The sequence below is a fragment of the Chelonoidis abingdonii genome, chromosome 9 (assembly GCF_003597395.2).
Source record: "Chelonoidis abingdonii isolate Lonesome George chromosome 9, CheloAbing_2.0, whole genome shotgun sequence".
NCBI lineage: Eukaryota > Metazoa > Chordata > Testudines > Testudinidae > Chelonoidis > Chelonoidis abingdonii.
The window spans coordinates 47,118,430-47,139,661 of NC_133777.1; the positions used below are offsets into that span (position 1 = coordinate 47,118,430).

A 21,232-nucleotide genomic window follows, 5' to 3' on the forward strand; every position below is an offset into this window, starting at 1 on the left:
ACATCCTGATGTGCCAGAACAGGAACATCCAGTCATGCCGACCACTCCCCCAAGTGTGCTGGGAAGTCTTAGGGTTACATCTAACATCTATAGAAGCTCACAATTTGTTTTAACTAAAAACGGAATGCACGGAGTCTCAGAGCCTGGGTCAGCTGACTGAGGCTCACAGGGCTCCGCTATGGGGCTAAAAATAGCAATGTAGACCTTTGGGCTTGGGGTGGAGCCCATGATCTGCGACCTACCTACACTCACAGGCTTTTAGAGCCCAAATGTCTACACTGCAATCTTCAGTTCCACCACCCAAGCTCTGGGAGCCAAAGTCAGCTGACCCAGGCATCTGGTGGGTCTTTTACTGCAGTGTAGACATATCCATAGACTCTAGAGCAGGCGATAGGGTTGAGCAGGTCCAAGGGTCACTCTCTGGTTACTCATGTTTTGGAGCTACTTAAAAACATCTGCCCTTTCTTTTTGGTGCTCCATCGCTTTTAATGCATGCAAAGCCGCAGATCCTCAACTGCAACCAGACTTCGGCTAGCCATTGTGAATATGTATATTGCTTAGAACGTCTTTTCCTGCACACATATTTTGTACAGAAAGTAGGGGGCCAACCTGAGGTTATTTAAGTTGTAAAATAAGCATAACCCTGGCACTGTAAAATCTTTACTTTTTTCTAATTCAACCTTAGAACATGTATTTTTGGTACCATTTCGATAAAAGTTTTTGACAAAGTTACAATATTGGTTTGAGTATCTTGAATCTCCTTGGAATTCTTCTGGAGTTGTGAGGAGTGGATGTACAATAATTGCAAGTGCCCAAGCCTGGCTTTTTTGTAAGGGGTTCCCCCAGCAAAGTTATTCTTGGGGGCTGACAGCAAACGTGGGCTGGTGGGTCCACTGTTCCCTCCCCAGCCCACAGAGCAGGGGCTGGGTCAGTACTGGGAACAGAGGCTGCAAAGTTCATCATCAGACCCTCCGTGAACAGTGACGGTTGTCACCTACAAACTGTAATATCTGGTCTGTGTCCAGCTGAATAAATGATGGTTCTGTGTCCGAGCCGGGCACTGAGGAAAGGAACTGGGGACTGGAGTATTTGGGAAATTATTTAATAAAGCCAACAATAAATTACATTTTCTTTAAATGCAGCAGATGTTGAGAAAAGCTCCGAGCAGTGCTGGGCCCATTCACACAGCGCTGCCTGCTGCCAAGCAACTGCTGCAATTTATGTTTTCCTCCCCTACATTTAAAACGAACAGTGCACAGAGCCAGAGGAGCTGCCCGCGCCTCTGAGGAGCTCAGTCATCAACCCAGCCTTCTACAAGCAGAACAGAAAGAAAAATCAGCATCAAAAATAAGAACTGAGGTTGGGGTCAGTTCAGTCCACAATAACATTGGGGGTTTCAGGGTTAAGTGATGTCTCTAAGTAAAGATTGTTACAGGGAGGAAAGGATCAGTCAGGATTGTGGCTCAAAGCAGCTCCAAACAGAAAGACCCAATAAACCCAGTGCTAGGGAGAAATTGGTGGTTAGCAATTCAGCACCCAGGTATATGGGCATAGGAATAAGACCAAAGCCTGATCTCAACCAGAATTTTGTCTTGACCTCCAGTGGGATGAATTTGGCACAGGAGCCTGCAGCATTTCAGGGGAGTGCAGGAGCGAGGGGGAAGTTGTCAGCATGTAGAACATTACATGTGATTAGATCGTATCCTGCAAAGTCGGGGGGCGATGCAGGGGAGAGAAATGGAACAGAAAGACCTACGAAAAGTTGGGGTAGAGGGGCAAATCAAGGTCTGGGAGGGGTAACTGCCCCCTTTGCCCCATAGCAAATGACTCCCCTTGTCTGGGATAGTCTAGAATCTACAGAAGTAGACAAAGGACATGAAAATCAGTCAGGATAAATTCAAGCTGGCGTATTTGGCTTCAGACAATAAAGTGCACAGATGTAGCCCAATGCTCTTAGGGTTGATGTGAACCCTTCTGTCCCCCTAGCTTGCTTAATCTCGCCCCAGCCATTTCAGGACAGTGTTGCTACAGCCTGACAAAACGCTGGTTAGGGACACAGTATTACAGAAAGAGATTGGGGAGGACACACAATGCACACGGGTAAGTTCTGCTCCAAAACGGAGCGACTGGACTGATTGAGAGATCTGACGTAGGAGCAGGAAGCTGACTGAGCCACTGCTGAAGGCACATCTGCAGTTCTCGAGTCAGCACTAGGGCTGGGCAAATAGAGTTTTTTGGTTCACTGGCAAGTCTGGAAGGTCAGCAAAACAAATTGTTTTGGGGCAAATGAGATTTTGTTTTGACAAAATCAAACCATTATATTTGGATTTTGACCACGCTCTAATAAAATTAAGAGACAGTTTGGAACTAAAAGCAGTTTCAAACACATCCCCCCCATGTTTTTTAAAGGACCAAAACAATTTAGCAGAATCACCATGAATTTGTGAAACATTTCAGTGTTGCCGAAGCTGCATTTTTAATGGAAAAAATATAAGTTTCTTCACCCAGCTCTAGTCACGCCCGACCTGGAGTGCTGCACACGTCAGTGCTCCATACGGCATGGCACGTCAGCCTCCACTCAAGAGCTCCATTGCTCACATAAGCATCCAGCTCATGGGTCAGACCCCAGCCCTCACCTACCCGACTGCAGTGTTAGCTGTTGTTCGGCTTTCCCACGCCGCTGAGCGTTTTCTAAGCAGCTGGCTGGATTTCCAATCCAGTCAGTCTTAAAAAACAAGCCATTACTGATGTGTCTGTTTAACAGTCAGCTTAGGATCCAATTAAAAAAAAAACAGAGCCCTGAATAATTAAAACACAATTGGTAAAAGCTCAACCAAATAGATTCCAGTTATTGAGAGATTATCTGGTGTGGCTTTTACCAAGATTAAAGGTGCATAGCAGATAATATTTAGACTATGGTCCTGGTCCATTGATTTGGATCAGGCCCTTTTAAGTGCTTTTCTTCCATAGATCCCCAGGGCCCTGATCCTGCAAGATGCTGAGTGTTCCCAGCTCTCGCTGACTTCAGGCGATACCAAGACTGTCACAAGAGGTGCTCAGCCCCTTGGGGCCCCAGGGAGGCGAGCTATATTTGTACATTCCCCCTTCCTTTCTCTTTCCTCAGTGTGTGGACAGAGGGCCAAGCGCTGGCTGCACATCACCAGCCAATCAGGAGCCAGGATTTTTTAAAAAAGGTGTCCTAGATGAGGATTTGTGAGGAGAAAGGAACATGTATGGCCCAAAGGAAAGATGAGCACATGGTCTGCAGGGGATGATGGAGAGTTTACAGAGGGGAACGGAGGAGGACTCTGCAGGAGTTAAAATGAAAACAATATTTATCCCACTAGTGAAGGAGATTCGAGGGTGGAATAGGCCGTCTGCCGCAGTCACGGAGCCCCTGACTGGAGGGACTGAAGCGTGCTACTGGGGATTAGGCAGAAATACATTCATACCATCCTGCAACCAGGGGGATGGGACTCAGACCCTTTCCTCAGCTCCCTCTCAGCCCCTTCCCAGCCCCTCTTCCACGACTCTTGTGGAGAGGCAGTGAGTGTGGAAGGAGCAGCCGCAGGGAGCAAATCCTTAAGGAAGGTAGTGCTAAAGCCCCCGCCTTCTGTTATCACGTCCCTCACCCGCCCCCTAAAGATCAGTAATCTACAGCAACACATCCAAATGCCCTGTTTGTATGATCAGCCCTTTAAGCTCTAAATCTTGCCATTATCCCCTAGCTCCCCAGGCAGGGCTCAGTAATGGCGCTAGGGGTGTTCCTTGACATTAAACACTAAAAGCTCTTTTTAAATTCTCTCTTCGCTTAACATAGGATGACAGCCCATGCCCGTTTTTTACAATGATTTGTACATATATACTGGGTATATACATATGTAAAATCATCAGTGCATATAAGTGAAACCCTCTAGATAAACTCGTGTTCTGTAACTAACGTGACAGTATGTATATAAACCACTCATGTATCTGATAATACACGTACGCAAACCACAATGACTGCACGTGATTCCTGGATGGGAAGTCAGATGAGGAGGCTGGCGCTGAGGAGGTCTGTCAGTATCTGTTGTCTTGGGCGCTGTACTGATCCCATGGGGGTCCATGCTCACCTGGGTGTTACTGCAGAATACAGGCTGTGACACAGGAAACAAAGGGGGGGGGGAAATGGAAAATTATTTGCTTAGCTTGTGAATGCTTCAGTGCAGGTACTGGGGTGTCACACTGGGGCCATGATTGCTACCATGGAACAACGAAATAATAGATGGCAGAGACATCAGACTGAATATTTGTTCACTCTTGGCCTGCTGGACTGCATGACAATTATTAATCATGTTTATCATGGTACTGCCTACAGACCAACCAAAATTGGGGCCCCATTGTACAGACAGGGCTTGTCTGAATTACAGAACTCAAAACTTTCTACAGGTTGTATGCATCTGGATTTTTAGCAAGGCACCAGAAAACACAGGCAAGCAAGGAGGTTTTAAAACCAATATAACCATACATCAGGGCCTTTCTATATTATTTCCCAGCCTTGCAGATCATGGAAAGATCTATCTGCAATCAGAAGCTGTTGCCTTTAAAACTGAACCTCCAACCCAACTACTTCAGGAAGCACAATTCTCAGAACTACTCTTAAGCCTAGCTATGCTCCCTGCTAATGTGGGGAAGGAAGCAGGACCTGGAATGGGGGAAATTGGACAGAGTGACATGCTGCATCCTTCTCCTCCTTTCCATTGTGTAGGGATAAGGGTTCACAGTCAGGAAGGCAATAGGAGATAAGGACCAGGGAAAGCCATCTCCACCACAAGGTTTAGCAGCATCCAAATTAAAGTAAACCCAAGTGCAAGCCACGTGGTGCTGAGTCTGACCTGAAACGGCCCACTGATTAAGGGCCTTTGGAATGAACTAACTTTGATGTTTCTTCACCCAGCACTGAACAGTGCAGGCTGCTAAACCGACACGAAGAGCGACTCCTCTGCAAGACCATCAGGAGTGCAAAGGTTACTGCTTGCAACGCAATTCACCACTTTCCATAAAGACGCAGTTACTTTCTATCCTGGCCCCACTCACCTCATTTCAGAGGGCCTGGTCCAATGAGCATCTGTGCTCTGGCTACAGCGGGTGTTGGATCAGACCCCTGATCTTCTAGGGCAGAAGGCAGAGCATGGCCAGGGTCGCAGCTGCCCTCAATGACATGCTCACAGCCTGGCCAATAGCCTGCTGCATGCCTGCAACTCCTTTCTGGGCACCAAGGGGATTTGTGAGCGAAGGAAGCTGCAGCCCCACAGCAAGCAGAGGTTTGCAGAGATAGTTGGCTTGCTGCTCTCTGACAGCACAGCTTCTGCCTTTTCTCTCCCCTCTGCCCTAGGAAATCCGGGGTCTGATCCAACAACACCTGCTGAAGCCAGAGCAAAGACTCATTTGCTTCAATGGTCACTGGATCAGGCCCTTAGGATCTAGAAATGGGGCAGAATGTAAATGCAGTGAGCTGGGCTTGGATTGCCCCATGCCTTCAATGGGAACAATCCCAAGAAACTCTGGAAGATCGACCCACAAGAGCTGGGTTAAATCTAAATCATATGGGGCTTTTCCACTGACCTCACTGGGCTTTAGAGCAGGCCAACAGCGCCGTTCCTTTTTTAAAAAGGACATCAACTTTCAAAAACATCACTTCGGTTGGAAATTGTAAGTAATGTTTTGGAGTGACAGCTACATTCTAACAAGGCTTGGTGGAATTCAGTTTTAGTTTTTGATCACTTTGACAGATGTTTATTTTAAAGGATTTTTAAAGATTTTTTTAATCTATTTTAAAATGTTCTCACTTTAGCAAAATTAAAAAAAAAGCTGAAACCCTGAAAATTTTATCAATTTAAATTGTCCAAGTTTTGGGAAATGATGAGGGGAGTGTCAGCGAGTAATTACTGAAGGACGGGAGATGCTGAGATTCAAAAAGTTAACAATTTAGAACTGTGAAAACAACTTGTCAACATGACATTCAAATAAACAAAGTAAATATCCTGGAGTCAAACTAACAATTTCTCAAGCAGCGTTTTTAATTTACTTTGCCTATTTTGATTATTATGGATGGAAATTTTTTTTGTTTGTGTGTGTATGGTAAAATTGCCATATTTCAACATTTACCAATAAAATCTAACCCTTCCAAGACTACTACTTATAAGAGAGATTAGAGAGAAATATTCTCTGTTTTTGTCTTCGCTTTGCATATTGTGAATAGCCAATTTCACTCTTTAACCTGTTTGGTCAGACAGATTCTTCTGTTTATGTGGGTCTCACACAGCAAAGGGAGGGAAAAAACAACAGCTTAAATTGGGCTGTATGATTATTAACTAATCACAAAATCTGGCCGTGGGAACTAGGGGCAGGACCAGAAACCACTGAGTCACTTTAAAAAAAGACAAGATTTCAAGCTGACAGTGCTCCTGGTGAAAGGAAACAGAACACCAGCCCTGAAGTCCTCTGTTTATCTACAGAGCAGGTGCATCACATGCAGTGCAAGTTTCCAAAGTGTGACTAGATCATTCGGGTCTCTTAAACCATTCGTTCTTATTAAGGCTGCCAAGAAGGCAGCTGGAGCCAATCGTGAAGGCAGCTTCCTGTCATATGGAGACCTACCTGTAAAGAACAGGACTGGAACCAACTTATTTCAGGATATATAACCAGCTACCCATCAGGCGGAAAATGCTTTTGGTCACTTCACCACTGGGCTGAAGATCAAGTGATCTTGAGCTTTAGTGATCAAGAAGGCAGGGAAAGACTCCATATCATCTTACCAACCCTGGGGGTCCCTGGTTCTCTGTTTTAACTCTCCACACAGTACGTAAGACATGCAGATCCATCCACGCTGATGAGACTAGGCAGTAGAAGATACTCTTATAATACAGCATTGTTTTACCAACTGCTGAGCGGCACTGTCCCGAGTTTGCTAAGCAGATGCACCCAGGGGGCAGAGGGCTCTTGTGCACGGATTACCCCAGACAGAAAGGTGGACGGTCACTTGAAGTCAGTCTGCCTGACTATCATAACTATAAAAGGAATGGTAACAACCCTCCTGTATACGATACTATAAAATCCCTCCTGGCCAGAGGCACCAAAATCCTTTTACCTGTAAAGGGTTAAGAAGCTCAGGTAACCTAGCTGACACCTGACCAAAAGAGCCAATAAGGGGACAAGATACTTTCAAATCTTAGGGAGTGGGGGGGAAAAGCTTTTGCTTGTGCTCTTTGTTTTGGGGGTTGTTTGCTCTTGGGACTAAGAGGGACCGGACATCAATCCATGTTCTCCAAATCTTTCTGAACAAGTCTCTCCTATCTCAAACTTGTAAGTAACAGCCAGGCAAGGTGTGTTAGTTTATCTTTGTTTTCTTAACTTGTGAATTTTACCTTTCTAGAGGGAGGTTTATCCCTGTTTTGTTGTAACTTTGAAACTAGGGCTAGAGGGGGTTTCTCTGGGCTCTCTGAATCTGATTACGCTGTAAACTTATTTCTCATCCTGATTTTACAGAGATGATTTTTACATTTTCTTTTTAATAAAATCCTTCTTTTAAGAACCTAACTGATTTTTCCATTGTCCAAAGACCCACAGGTTTGGGTCTTTGATCACTTTGTAACCAATTGATTAGGATATTATTCTCAAGCCTCCCCAAGAAAGGAGGTATAAGGGCTTGGGGGTATATTTTGGGGGAAGAGGAACTCCAAGTGGTCCTTTCCCTGTTTCTTGTTAAATCACTTGGTGGTGGCAACGTACCAGATTTTAACCTAAGCTGGTAGAAATAAGCTTAGGGGGCTTTCATGCGGGTCCTCACATCTGTGCCCCAGAGTTCAGAGTGGAGAAGGAACCCTGACACTGACACACACGACTATTCCCACAGCTGCTGCAAGAGGAGCCTGGTTTATGGCACCATGCCCACTGCAGAGCAGTAATGCTGGAATCCCATGGCTACCTCATTCGACTCCACTCAAGAGCTTACTGCAGGGAAGATGTAGGATTAAAATCATCATCATAATAAAATGCACCCTCCAGGCAGGATTTTTATGTCAAATCTGATGAGCTGAGCCCTTCATTTCCTCCCCATCCTAACCTTATAATGTACAAATCAAATCCCCACTCCCCATCTGCTCCCATATGAGCTGGCAGTACAGGGCCTGCAGACAAAAAACTACTTTGCTTGCAAGCTCCATTAGCCCCTGACCTCCTTCCTCCAGCAGCACGTCAGTGAGGAGAGATGGAAGGAGAAAGGGACAGAAGTACAGGGAGAGGGGAAAATCCACTTCCCTCCCTCCATTCAGTGTTAAATCCACACGCCCCCACTTCCACATGCTGATCAACAGCCTGGTCGCATGGGGATTGAGAGATGGGGGTTGGGGGGGGGGGGCGTGCACAGAAAGGCTATAGCCCCATTTGGAAGCCCAGCCTCCCATTTTGCAGGTGCAAATAATTGTGGGTGCAAACACATGGGAGCCACAAACACCGTCAGGTGAGCATCTCCAGAGTCTCTAGTGGTTTTGGGAGCCAGACTCGATGCATTTGAAAGGGTTCAGATTTTCAGAGGAGACGCTTAGCGCTTCCAGAAAATCCCTTTAAAGGGGTCTCAAGTCTGACACCCACCAAAATGTCACTAGTCCCTCTGAAAATTCTGGCCTTCACTTGTGTCTTCAGGTCGGGTAACAGACATCTAAGAGACCTCCATTGAGAATCAAGCCCTTGTTTGGGTGGGCAAGATGCCACGTTCCTCACTGCACACACTGCAAGGACAACAGCTGGGTCCTGTTATTTACATAGTGCCTTTCCTTGGCCAAGGAACCCAAAGCACTTCACAGACCATACATGTACATTTTACCATATGCAGCCACCTCTAGGATGGACAGTAGCAACCAACTAGCACTAGCACATTGCACAGTAGCTAGGACATTTTGCAGGGCCGCCCGGGGGGGAGGGGGGGCAAATGGGGCAATTTGCTCCAGGCCCAGGGCCCTGCAGAGGCCCCCACAAGAATATAGTATTCTCTAGTATTGCAACTTTTTTTTATGGAAGGGGCCCCCAAAATTGCTTTGCCCCAGGCCCCCGAATCCTCTGGGCAGCCCTAACATTTTGGCAAGACAATGTCATTTGTTGTAAACAGGAGGCCAAGAATTCATCCTGTGTCATGAAACTATACAGAGACTCAGGCTGGCAGGCACAGACAGGGCTTGGAAAATGGACAAAAAGCAAAGTAGCATGAGTGCGTGACACTACTGAAGTCAAAGCACATTAGGACTTCCTCCTACAGGGGTCAGGCTGGGAAAATAAATGGTGGCACCCTCCCAAGCTCTGCCCGCTGGTCACTGAAAGAAGATGCCGCTCGCAGCAGATTGTGCAGGTCTTCCCTCTCTCTCAGCTGCTTTGATCAGCAGTGTAATAGTTAACAACCTGGACACATAAGCCCACGTTAGGTTTCAGAGTCAACATCCCCACAGAACCAAATGGGAGCAATTCACACTTCTCAGAGCTATTCTTTCAGGCTGCCTGAAGACTCAGGCATACATCGCTACACCCGTTTACAGAGAGTTCACATGGTGAAGGTTTACACCCATAAGGAGTAGAGACTATTTTTCAGCTCATTAAGCCACTGAGAGCTGGCCGAGCAATGGGAGTCCGGGGAACGTGGATCCCTGTTTCGATGTAAGAGTTAGCAGAGCCACAGACTGGAGCAGGGGAAGCAGCCTACGAGCTCAGGCCTTGGGAGAGAACTGACCTGTCTGAGCCTGGATCCCGGCACCCAGTTGGGATCTTAGACCAGGGTGGGGGATCTAAAAGGTTTCAGTTCACCTCTATCAAAAATATAAATAATTTAAAAAGAGTGTGGACAAGTATCTGCACAGAGCCCAACATGCCACCCTGGGAGCATGAGGTGAGAGCCAACTAAACATTAAAGGGTTAAATCTTCTTGACACCCAGCCAGGCTTCCCAGATACTCCTGGGCTGGAGCAGAGCTCTCCCTCTGCTGTGCCAGGCTGTCACGCATCTCACATGCCCACGGCCCCCCTCTTCCCCGTAGCCTGGGGTGCAGCAGGGGAGAAAAGAGCTCGGGGCCGGGGAAGCCAGGTTTTCTGGCCACGTGACTGCGCAGAGCAGGGAGGAGAATCCGTGGGAAGGGGCTCCAGGGTAAACGGGGGGAGAGCGAGTCTCCTCCTGGCTCTCCACACTGCATCCTGGCAGAGAGAACACAGCTCTGATTTTCCAGCTCAGCAGATCACACAGATTTGCTGGACTCTAAGAGCTGAAAAATCTAGACAATGGGTCAGATTAGCCAGAGAAGAGGTACTTGTAGGGACAGCACCCTGCTCCCCCCATCCCAGTCCCAACACATCACCCTGGCAGAGAGAGGCCCTGAGCCATCCATGTCCCTTAGCTTCTGCCCCAGCCCTGTTGGACGTGGTCCATGCCCACTGGCCAGTGCAGGCAGGGTCCCTTCCTTATAGCACATTCTCTGGAGCGTTGGCCTTTCCAATGGGCCCCTCCCATGGAGAGACAGAACCAAGCGCCTCATGTCTATTTCAGTTCAAAGGGCTGCCTCTGGGGGCCCCTCTGAACACCTGCCTGTCCCCCTCCGCCCATCCCCCATGCCTGACAGGACAAAGGGAGAGGGCATCCCCCTGTGATCTGTCAAGCGTAGAAGAGGGATGCAGGACAGACAGACCCCTGCCCCTCCTCAGGGCTCCACATCTGTTCAAGAAGAAACAAAAAGATCCCCACAGCAGCCTCCTGCCCCCATGGGAAGCTACCAGCCACCAGCCTCTGGGGCAGAGAACTGGTCCCATACGGTATTCCATGTATCCCAGTGTATTCCAGTCAAGCAGCCAAGCACAAAGGGAATGGGGACTAGCAGCAACCTGTGGATTCTCCCAAGCTGCAGAGAGACGGCACAAAGGTCTGCTTCTACCCCGCTCAAACGGGAGGGGATGATTGCTCCCCCTTCCCCATCAAACTGTTCCAAATTCAGAGGGGGGCAAGCACTGATACCTTCCCTACGCCCCATCCCCATGCATAGGGATGCCCGCCCTCCCCCAGTGAACAGAGGGGAGAGCCGCAGCCCCTTCCTCACCTCTGATCCCAGGCAGCCAGGAGCGGGGAGACACCTAGGTTTCAACCTCTTCTCCATTCCTGGCTCTGGGTACTGCCGCTTCTCCTGATTCCAATCTAATGATCCCAGGGTGGGATTTTGAAAAGTGACAGAGTGAGTCAGGAGCCTGGAGGGGCGGGGTTGGCCGGGCACCAGCTCTTAACTCACTATGGGGGCTACTGAAAAATCCAGCCACTCTTCGCCGCTTGGGCTGGTTGTACAGCTGCACGAGAGAGGCGTGGCATTTTAGAGCCAGGTGCAGACAACCCGTCTCTTTCCCACAGAGCGTACAATCTAAGTTAGATGTAACAGCCTGGGAGGAGACGTCAGAAGAGGCACGGGAATGGTCAGGGGTCGTGCTGATTGCTACATGTGCATCTTGTGTGCCAGGCGAGAAGGATAAAGGGAGAGGAATGGCTTAAGCAGCATTAAGACATCTGGATTTTTGTCCGTGACGTATGAACTGGGACAGTGAGTCGGGCGCTGAGAGGGGTGGGCAGCACTGAAGCTGTGTCTGGAGGCTGCAGAGAGCCCAATCCGGATCCAGGCTATTCCTGGCCTAGTGGGTGGTGCACGAGGATGTGTGGAACCACTAGGGGGCGCAGGAGATCTCGGGGACAGCAAGCCAACCAGCTGGCCAGGCAGCAGGTGGGAGTAGGGGGCCGCAGGATCAGACAGGCAGCGGGCAGGATGAACACACATGGGATAGGGCCCAGAGCAGGAACTATGGGACTGGAGGCTGCAGGGCTCAACAGGGGAGCAGAGGCATATTTGGAAGTTGTTAGCAAGGAGATGGCAGTTGGTGGCGCGAGAGTGGATGGGGTCGCCCAGGAACGGATCATGGTGGGAGCAGGAGGGGACTGAGGATGGAGCCTGACAGGACACTGATGGACAGCAGGTCATGGGGCCACAGAGAGAGACACTGAAGGAGCATCTGGACAGGCCCACAGAACCAGGTCACTGGCTGTCTCAGTGAGAGCTGGGCCAGCTGGGATGGAAGCCGGACTGCAGAGGATGCAAGAGAGAGCTGGGAGTGGGGCAGGAGTAGGCAGCAGGTTTGAGAAGGGGACGAGGAGGAGGAGAGCGGGTAGTAGCTGGAGAGGCAGGAGGAGCTGTGGGAGGACTTTAAGAAACCATTCAGAAGTAGAAGGGAGAAAGGAGAGAGGTGAAGATGGCGGGCGAGTGTGGGTCAGTAGTAGGAGCAAGTGCAGCCGAGGCAAGACAACCAGGAGGTGGCAATGGGGTGAGAGGAGCCAAAATAAAACGCTGAGCAGAGGGGTCAGGAGCCTGGGAAATGAAGAGGGGCTCAGACAGGGAGATGGTGGAGGACAGTCACATGGGCTCTGCGCATTCTCCACAGAGGCTCCATGGGGTGGGAGGCAGAACGGAGCAGAGGTGAGACCCTACGGGAGGGGTTAGCAGGGCAGACAGAGCAGTGAGAAGCCAGTGGAGCTGAAGGAGTCACAGCCAGGTGGAGAAGGGAGGGCAGCTGGCATGGTGCTGTGCGGAGGAGGGACTGGAAGCATTGCATGGATGGGGTTGGGAGGAAGGGAACAGTGTTAATGGGAGGCGGGGTGGGGGGAGCTGCCAGTAGGGAACAGTGAGGGGGAGAGGCTAGTGCTGTGTAAGGCACAATCACACTCACAGCTCCGGACAGACTCCGACAGCATCTCCTTGCCCATGGATTGCGCGTCCCTCATCTGGAGCACAGAGGAGAGTTCTCATCACACTGCGGCCAGGGGCCAATCGCTGTCTAATCCCCAGACACCCAATTTACCGCCCCCACCTTCCCACACCTGGCAAATGGCTCAACGGCCCCCTTCCCCCCATCCCACCCAGGCCATTCTCTTACATTCCCAAGTATCCATTTACACCCCAGCCCCCACCCCACGCATGAATCCTTCCCTATTCGCCCCCCAGCCTTGCTGTACCTTGATCTGCTCTTTCAGGTACTCAGCCCGGCCCATCAGAGTCTGAATCTGCCAGCAAGACACAAACAATCACTCATCCCATTCTGTGACCAGGAGTCACAGCTCAGTGCGAGCTGGCAGCTAAATGATGCCAGCTCAGGAAGTCAGGAAAGGCTGGCCTGGCAGCTTAGCGGCAGGGAACCTGATTTGGTTCCCTAGGAGAAGGCAACATGGTTAGCCTCAGGAGAGAGCTGGGTCCAACCTTCATCAGCCAGGAGGGTCACCTGGGGAGGAATTGGGGAGTGGGAGAAGGACAGCTGGGATCTAGGAGACTCTACCAGTGGCTTCGAGGACCACCATGGGAGTGGAGCTGGGAGGTGAAGAGTCAGCATTAAGGAGGCTGATTTGGACTAATCAAGCTTGTTTAGTCCAAGGGAGGTAGCGCTGTCTAGTGGTTAGGGCACCAGCCTGGCACATGGGGGCCTGGGTTCCGTTCCCAGCTCAGCTGCAGGCTACCTACGTGATTTCCTCCCACCTCAGTTTCCCTATTCATAAAATGGGACGGAACGTGCTCTAGAACAGGTGCTAAGTACTATTATAATCCAGCCCAGAACATTGCTTTTTATCTGAAGACAACAACAAAAAATCATCCCACAACCCACCATATCCCACAGTCCTTTGCAGCTGCCAAGGTTTGTTGGCTTTGGGACCCAGGAGGAAACCAGGGAAGGTGACAGAGGACTGCTGCTGTGCTGTTCCTCCTTCTCTTCACCACTCCAAGAGGAGGAGATGAGATGGGCCTACGCGGCTGTTCTAGAACTGAGTAGCAAGTAGGAGAGGCAGCAGCCCCAAGTGAGTTCTTCCTTCCACTTCCCACCCAGGTTCCTGCTAAATCTTCCTGAGCCAGGGATATTGCTGCTTTCACCTATTTATCCTCAGAGCTCATGCTTTCTAGACCATTAATCATTTTTGTTGCTCTTCTCTGGACTTTCTCCAATTTGTTCACATCTTTCCTGAAGTGTGGGGCCCAGAATAGGATACAGTCCTATGATCCACTGAGCTCCCCCTGCAAACCCACCCCGGCTTACACCCCACCAGCTGAAAGCCCAATCTAGCCTGTTCCCGGAGAAGTCAGAGCAGGATTGTCCCTGACCGAGAATTTGGTCTGGAGTAATGAAACTTCTGCCACTCCCCGGGCAGAGATCTTGCCACTAGCAAAGGGCTCTCAGTATCCGGCCGTGGGTCATCCCTAGCAGGAAGGAACGGAAGCAAATGCTAAAACCAAGGGAGCTTGTAACTGAAATCCTCATTGGGCTGCTCCTCCGGGAGAGCAGGTAAAGGGAACAACCCCATTCCATACCTCAGAGTGAAGCAGCTCCCGTCTCCTGCCCACAGGCTCTGCTGGAAAGAGAGCAGGCAGCGTTAGCCTCCAGCGCCGCACAGAATAGCAGCATGCACGGTCTCTGTTGCTAAGCAAGATTCCAGCAGCGCCAGCTGGAATCCCACTGCAGGCTGTAACTCACCAGCTAACATAAGCAGCAGCTCCCCCAGACTCTGCTGGTAGAGATCAAGTGTGTCAGAGTCATCGTTGCCCTCCTCCTCCTGGAACAGAGACCCCAGGAGGTTACAGACAAGCTCCCGGACACTGCATAACATTAGTGAGGAGAGGCAGGAGAGAAAGCGCATACAATGCGGGTACCAAGCTCTTATCTAGCACTGTTCAGCAGTAGACCTCAAAGCACTTTACAAAGGGAGGGCTGGATCATTATTCCCATTTCACAGATGGGGAAACTGAGGCACAGCTTGCCCAAGTTCACCCAGCACATCTCCTGAGTCCTGGAGAGAGAAATCCTCAAACGGACAGAGATATGAGCACAGGCAATTCACTTCTGTGAGCATGTGTAAAGGATGATGCCTGTAATATTTCATGGCTATTATATCTGTTTGTGTGTTTGTTTTATGATTACAAAAGGTTAATTCAGGGGTTAGTTTGCCCCCAAGGCAGGAAAGCAGACAGAAATGTCTGAATGCCCTCCATTTCCGGACACTTAAAGGGACAATGCAGTTATCAGTCTCTTTGAAGTTTGCCTCTGACCATGCAGAGTTCAACAGTCCCTGGATGGTAAAGGGGAGGGGGAAATCCAGATGGGAAATGGAAACAAAGAAATGTGGAATGGATATAAACTGAGCCCCTGGGGCCTAGGGGGGAGACACGGGACTATGAGAAAGCAGATTGAACCCCAGACTGAGAAATGGGGGGGTCTGGAGAAACTAGGCCTACCTAAGCCTTAGCTAAGACAGATATGCACATAACCAGTTTGTTGTCCTTTCCCTTTGTTCCAGCTGTTGAGATAAAACAATCCTGAGTTTTGAAAAAGCTGCTCTGAAGCTCTGTTTTCACCACAGCTCCCGAAGGGAAGTCCTGCAAGTTGCCAAGCCCAGTTGGGCTTGCTGAGCAATCCCAGCTGGTACACGGGGGGCCTCAGCTGAGATCTGGGCTGAGTGGGAGACTCCAGGGATTCCACCCTAGCCCCGGTGCAGGCAAGAGGCCTGACGCCAGAGCGGGGTGCACTCAGCCAGAATGAGACGGATCAAAGCTGCAGCTAGCCCTGAACCATGACACTATGTAACACAGTGGCCAGGTGTCCACAGGTCTCAGCAGGGTTCAGACCTGGTATCTTCAGCATCAAACACCCACCTCTCTGCTACTCAAGCTAAAGGAAAGCTTCTCTAACTGCGAGCAAGGACCAGGCTGCCATAGATGCTTGGGAAGCCACTAGAGGGAAACATTGCTTTCACACACACTGTTCTAGTATATTACAACTATGTCTCCCATCCAGTGGGAGCCTCTGGGGTAGAATAACTAACTGGGTGGTCTCAGCTCTCCTTGTCTCTCCAGTCCAGAAAAAAATCAGACACCAAATCAGTCTGCGCTGCAAGATTAAGTTCAGACAGGCTCAGGTGGCTGTCACCTGGCGTGCACCAATCATGGGAGCTGCACTTCTGTTTCTGCCCCCTCCCAAATTTAGCTGGTTTGATACTTTGCAAAGGGTTCTCTGAGGTCAACCACAGAAGTGTTGCTGCATTAAGGGTGGAGCGTAAGGTCTGTTGAGTGGCAACTGATTCTCCCACCTGCCATATAACCAACCAGCAATACTGGGGGAGGGACCAATGGATGCCTTTTAAAGTGTAGCTTATACAATGTTTGATATGAAACTACAGCTGCAGCAAGACAATGGGCTGAAAGAGGGTCTGCAGGCAAGATGGCAGTTTATGGCTCTCAAAGCTGATCAGTTTTCCCAAGGCATGGAATACATGGGAGGGAGGTCACCTTTTGGTGGGACATTGTTGTGAACCCTACCAGAGGAAGTGATGTAGTGAGTGATGTCACAGCAAGGGAATTTTCTCTATTGGCTGGAGAACTGGGCCTTAGAACTCCTGGGTTCTTTTCCTGACTCTGCCATTTATTCACTAGGTTACTTTGGATAATTTCTTTCACCATCCTGTGCCTTAGTTTCTCCATCTGTAAAATGGGGATAGTGATATGGCTGCTTTGTAAAGTGCTGCATGCATTATTATTTCTCAACAACTGCTTAAAGAACCCACCTATGGCCCTCACTGATTGGGGATCCCAGTTCCCACTAATTCCTTCCAAGCAGTGATCTTCTTGCCTGAGCTCGTTCCCAGTTTTGCCCCTATCCGTGTAGAGGTCTTAACTCTGTCTCTAGCCTCCTCCGCTGCCAGTGTATCAGGTGACTAAGGAGCATGATCCTGGCACTGTGCTGCTATCCAGAGCAACAATCTCTGTCCCTTAACCCTGGGACTCACCTTAGTGATGGCTGCAGATGCCACCTCCAGCGCGGCATACAGGCGGGGTTTGTCCCTGGACATCTCTGTAATGAGATGTTCCAAGAAAAGGTGAGGCTTCAGAGCAACATGGGTAGAGGGAATACCCTGCTAGGGGAGGGAAACTAGGATTCACTACTGCAAGGCGAGGAGGAACTGACCTGCCCTCTCCCCTATATGCTACCAGCATCCCTGCAAGCCCTGTGCTCCAGGTGGAGGCAGCATTCTCTCCCCCTTTTAAGTCCCACCCTGTGCACTCTGGTCACATGGTACAGCCTAGATGGGAATCCCCCCAGTCAAGCTGTCTTGGGCCCATTCCTGGGGGGACGGGAGGTTTTGCCCATCCAGGGCGTTACCTTTGAGGATGTCCCTGACAGGGTTGCCCTGCTGCAGGAGGGTCTTGTTGTTGGATGTCACCAGGGTTTTCAGTTCCTCCGCTCGCGAGATGTACTGACCCACCTGAGGAAAGCAGAAGCAGCAGCAGGCCTTAGAGGTGTTATCCCCTCCAGGCTGTCTCCAAGGGCACAGCTCCGACAACTGGTTCTTACAGGAGGGGTGTGTGGAGGAGAATGGAGGCAGCAGGAGACCCCCATACACAGGATCCCACATGAGGCGCCAGATCTGCTGTACCCGCAGATAGTGCTGGGCCCACTGTTCTGTTGGCGAACCCTCCCTTCTCCCAGCCCAGCCCACCCTTCCCATCCCTCCCTGGATGCTCCCCCTCACCTTCATGCCAGTTCCCAACCTTCTCCAGCCTGAGCTCCCATCTGACCTACCTCCCCTGCTAGCCTCACCCATCCAACCTGGAAAGATCTGTGTAGCTAAGGAAATGATACAGCCCTCATCACCGCAGTATCTGAGCATCTCACAGTCTTTCATGTATTTATCCTCACACTCACCTGGGAGGTCGGGCAGTGCTGTTATCCCCACTGTGCAGCGGGGGATACTGAGGCAAAGAGAGGCTAAGTGACTTGCCCAAGGTCACGCAGAGTCTGGCTGAACAGGGCATTGAATCCTGGTCTCCCAAGTTTCCTGTTAGCAACCTAACCACTGGATGGACCAACCTTGCTCTAGTGTGGTCTGTCACTGACCTTTGACCTGATCGCTTCCTTCCTGCGAGCGTCAGTTTCATCTGCAGAAGATAAGACGGGGGAGGAGTTCACACTGACAGCTCCAACCCCCAGCCCAAGGAGTCAGTCTCTCCCCTAGATCTAATGACTCTCAAAACACAACCCCCAACCCATGCAGAACACTTGGGGGTCAGGAAGCCCAACTAACACCTTGGCCTTTTCTGGCCCACGCAGAGCTTCTTTATTTAAGGTGGTTTCCAGGCCTGGAATGAGTGTGTGTGTGTGTGTGGGACCCCCACATACTAATCAACCCCATCTGCTTCCAGCTCCCTCCCAGCCCCCGAATAAGAGTTTCAGCAATCCTCAAATCCCTACTCTTCCCCTGAGAGACCGTTCCAAGACCAGCAGGCCAGTCCCAACCAGAGCGCAGTGGGGCAGTGATAAAAGCCCCAGAGGAGAAGGGATTCAGGTGGGGGATCACTTTACAATGAAGCTACTTGCACTGGTGACATCATGCAACAGGTGAGCCCTTGTTGCCCAGTACCGTTCCCACCAGCCAGGAGGAACGAGAGGGAGATGGGGGAGAAACAGGTTTAGTCACTCACAGTGCAGGGCAGGGACAAAATACTCCAGGGCCTTGCAGTAGAGAGAGAGGGCGGCCGAGGGGTCTCCCTGCTGATCCTTCTTTACAGCTTCCACTACCAGGGCGGTCTGGAACAGAGAAGAGGGCAGGGGAGGGGGTTAGAGAGGTGGACAAGGCTAGGATCTGTACTGCACCAGCAGAGAGATCAGGCTCAGATCTGGTATTCACCAGGTCTACTGCACTGCAACCTCCTCTCACAGCCATGCCCCAGGTCAGTGCCTGGCAGATCCACAGGACACTCCCCTCCGAGCAATGCCCTGAGTGATCTCAGTGTCAGTCAGACTCACCGCTTTGCACAGGCTCTCTGCGCTTGGCATGTGCTCCATGTCCACGAAGGGGTGGGCGAAGAACTCCTCGAAAGGGATGCGCTGCAGCGGGTCCCTCTCCAGGAGGCGCTGCAAGAGATCCCGGCACTCCTGGGAAAGCCGGGGCCGGCTGGGCAGCTGGGGGACAGAGGAATACAAGGAGCAGCAGCTGCATACGGCGACTTTGAATGTCTGAGACCTGGACAGCTTGAAAGAGCCAGGGTCACACCTGCAGATACTACTGCCCTTGTACGGGGGCCCAATGGGGACAGGAGTTCCCCTAGGAGATCTCCCACCCAGTCCTCCTCTGCCCCCTCCACCAATCACTTCTGACACCTGGACACGGTTCTCCAAGGTTACCAGTGTCTCCATCATCAGAGGCAGGGAACAGATTGGGGCATGACAACCTTGCAGTGGTGCCTGACACAGACACTAGGCCCCCAAACCCCAGGCCTGCAGGTGGCCCTCCCCTTGCTCCGGGCAGGGCCTCTGGAGCCATCAACAAAGTGTGCTCCTTCCCCGCAACCCCAGGGCTCAGCAGGCTGTGCTGCCCCCTGCCAGGCCTCGTTCACCCACCCGTCCTGTCTCAGGCATGTTCTTGCCTTTCTGACAGTGGACGGCAGAGGCAGAACAGGTGGGGCAGGCAGTCTAGCAGCAAAAGGGCTGGGTGGACGTATCTGAAATCATCATCACCCCCTCATTAAAGAGAACCTCTCAGGTAGGGCTGCCACGTGCCGTTAATGCAGCTCTGGGGTGGAACACAGCTGGAGTCCGCACGGCAGCGATGCGATTCCTGCCTAGGCAGCCAGCCAGGCGCTTCATGATCCCTTCGGATGAAGGTGAGATGATATCGCCTCCATGCTGACGTGGCTGGTTACCATGACCACAACCACGTCCAATGCTTGTGGGATTCATTTACCTCCCCCATGGGATATTGCTCTGCCTGTAACAGATTTGCTGTCTCTGATAAAGCCCTTGGGTTGCCCTCCAGCAGAGCCAGTCATGTCTTTTTACCCATCAGGGTCACAGACGGAGTTAGTCTGTGGTTTATACAGGTGATCACTTTGAGCAGCAGTGAAAGGGTAGGCAGGGCTGGGGCATGCAGCTTGCTCAAACTCCAATACAGAGGTGAACACGGGGTGGTCTGACTGAGACAACAGAGAGATCTCTGTCTGAAAGGGACACTCAGATTCGCCAACTCTCACAACATCTGGTGTTTTCATGAAGTCCCAGCACCTGGAGCCAGACAATCATGTGAGAATCTCAGCTTTCATTTTATTTAAAAAAAATAAAATAAAAAATTCCGGCCCTTTGATGGTGGGGAAAAAAAGCTTGAAAACCCCTTCAAGTCACCAAAGCCAGGGGAGAAACATTTATTATTGTGGAAAATCTCTTGATTTTCAAGCCAATCTCACAATTTCTCAGGGTCTTGACCGGTGATTTCTGAACCCTGCAGGCTGGTGAAACTGGACACTGCCAAGCCAAAAATTTGCAGTTTGTTCCAATTGCCTTATCTGGGTTACACCTAAGATTATTCAGAGGATTTTGACACTTCCCACTTGCACTAGTGCTGCCTTCGACCGATTTCCCTCTGCTCAGCCAATGCAAGGAGATAAACTGCTTCCACTTTTCTCTGGAGTCAGCTCCATTTTTGTTCCTAGTCAGTTTCACTCTCAGGCACCATGCAGCTGACCTTGCAGACTCCGACTGCTGGTTTTTAAATCCCTCTTTCCCCTGCAATGATTTTTTTTTTAACTTAATAGAAATATTTCCACTGGCAGAAAGTTTTTGGGGCGGGAGTGGGGGAGGTTTAAACACAAAATCTTACACTTGGACCAAATTTGACCCAACACTGTCTCTTTCCAGCCACTGCCCTCCCTGAATCAATTGTTTCTGTGGTTTTCCAATGTGTCTGGGACTTTCCTCATCTCCCTCTCCATCCAGTGTCTAAAGGGGGAAACAATAGACACTGGACCTATGTAACTTGTTTGCCCTCCTCCTTCACCTGCCCCCTCCTTCCACCCTGGAGTCCTCTCCCTCTGTCTCAGGACTGGAATGCAGGCCGAGGTCTCAAGGGCCACAGTGCTCCATGGAGCAGCAAGCTACCAAGAAAATCCAGATCAGCAAGGATTGTCTAGCCCCTGGGCGGACACACACTCCTTCTGCCCGTGCAGGCTCCTCAGTGAAAGCAGAAAGCAGCAGAGAATCCTGTGGCACCTTATAGACTAACAGAGGTTTTGGAGCGTGAGCTTTCGTGGGTGAATACCCACTTCGTCAGACGCAGGTAGTGGAAATTTCCAGGGGCAGGTATATATATGCTAGCAAGCAAGCTA

General features: G+C 50.5%; 1 protein-coding gene across 3 annotated transcripts in view; it reads right to left on the reverse strand.

Moving 5' to 3' along the window:
- Positions 1 to 1,086: 1,086 nt before the first annotated feature.
- ULK3 (unc-51 like kinase 3) overlaps positions 1,087 to 21,232 on the reverse strand; it is a 26,771-nt gene continuing 6,625 nt past the window's right edge. For 2 of the 3 annotated variants that reach the window (XM_032799793.2, XM_032799794.2), the window contains exons 7-16: positions 18,882 to 19,037; positions 18,557 to 18,662; positions 17,973 to 18,013; positions 17,238 to 17,340; positions 16,864 to 16,928; positions 14,559 to 14,637; positions 14,396 to 14,436; positions 13,057 to 13,104; positions 12,771 to 12,825; positions 1,087 to 4,136 (exon numbers count right to left, since the gene is read on the reverse strand). In XM_032799793.2, coding sequence (XP_032655684.1) covers positions 4,120 to 4,136; positions 12,771 to 12,825; positions 13,057 to 13,104; positions 14,396 to 14,436; positions 14,559 to 14,637; positions 16,864 to 16,928; positions 17,238 to 17,340; positions 17,973 to 18,013; positions 18,557 to 18,662; positions 18,882 to 19,037 — 711 coding nt within the window. In that variant the 3' untranslated portion in view covers positions 1,087 to 4,119. The remainder of the gene's footprint in view (positions 4,137 to 12,770; positions 12,826 to 13,056; positions 13,105 to 14,395; positions 14,437 to 14,558; positions 14,638 to 16,863; positions 16,929 to 17,237; positions 17,341 to 17,972; positions 18,014 to 18,556; positions 18,663 to 18,881; positions 19,038 to 21,232) is intronic. The other variant, XM_032799795.2, reaches the window with a different exon arrangement.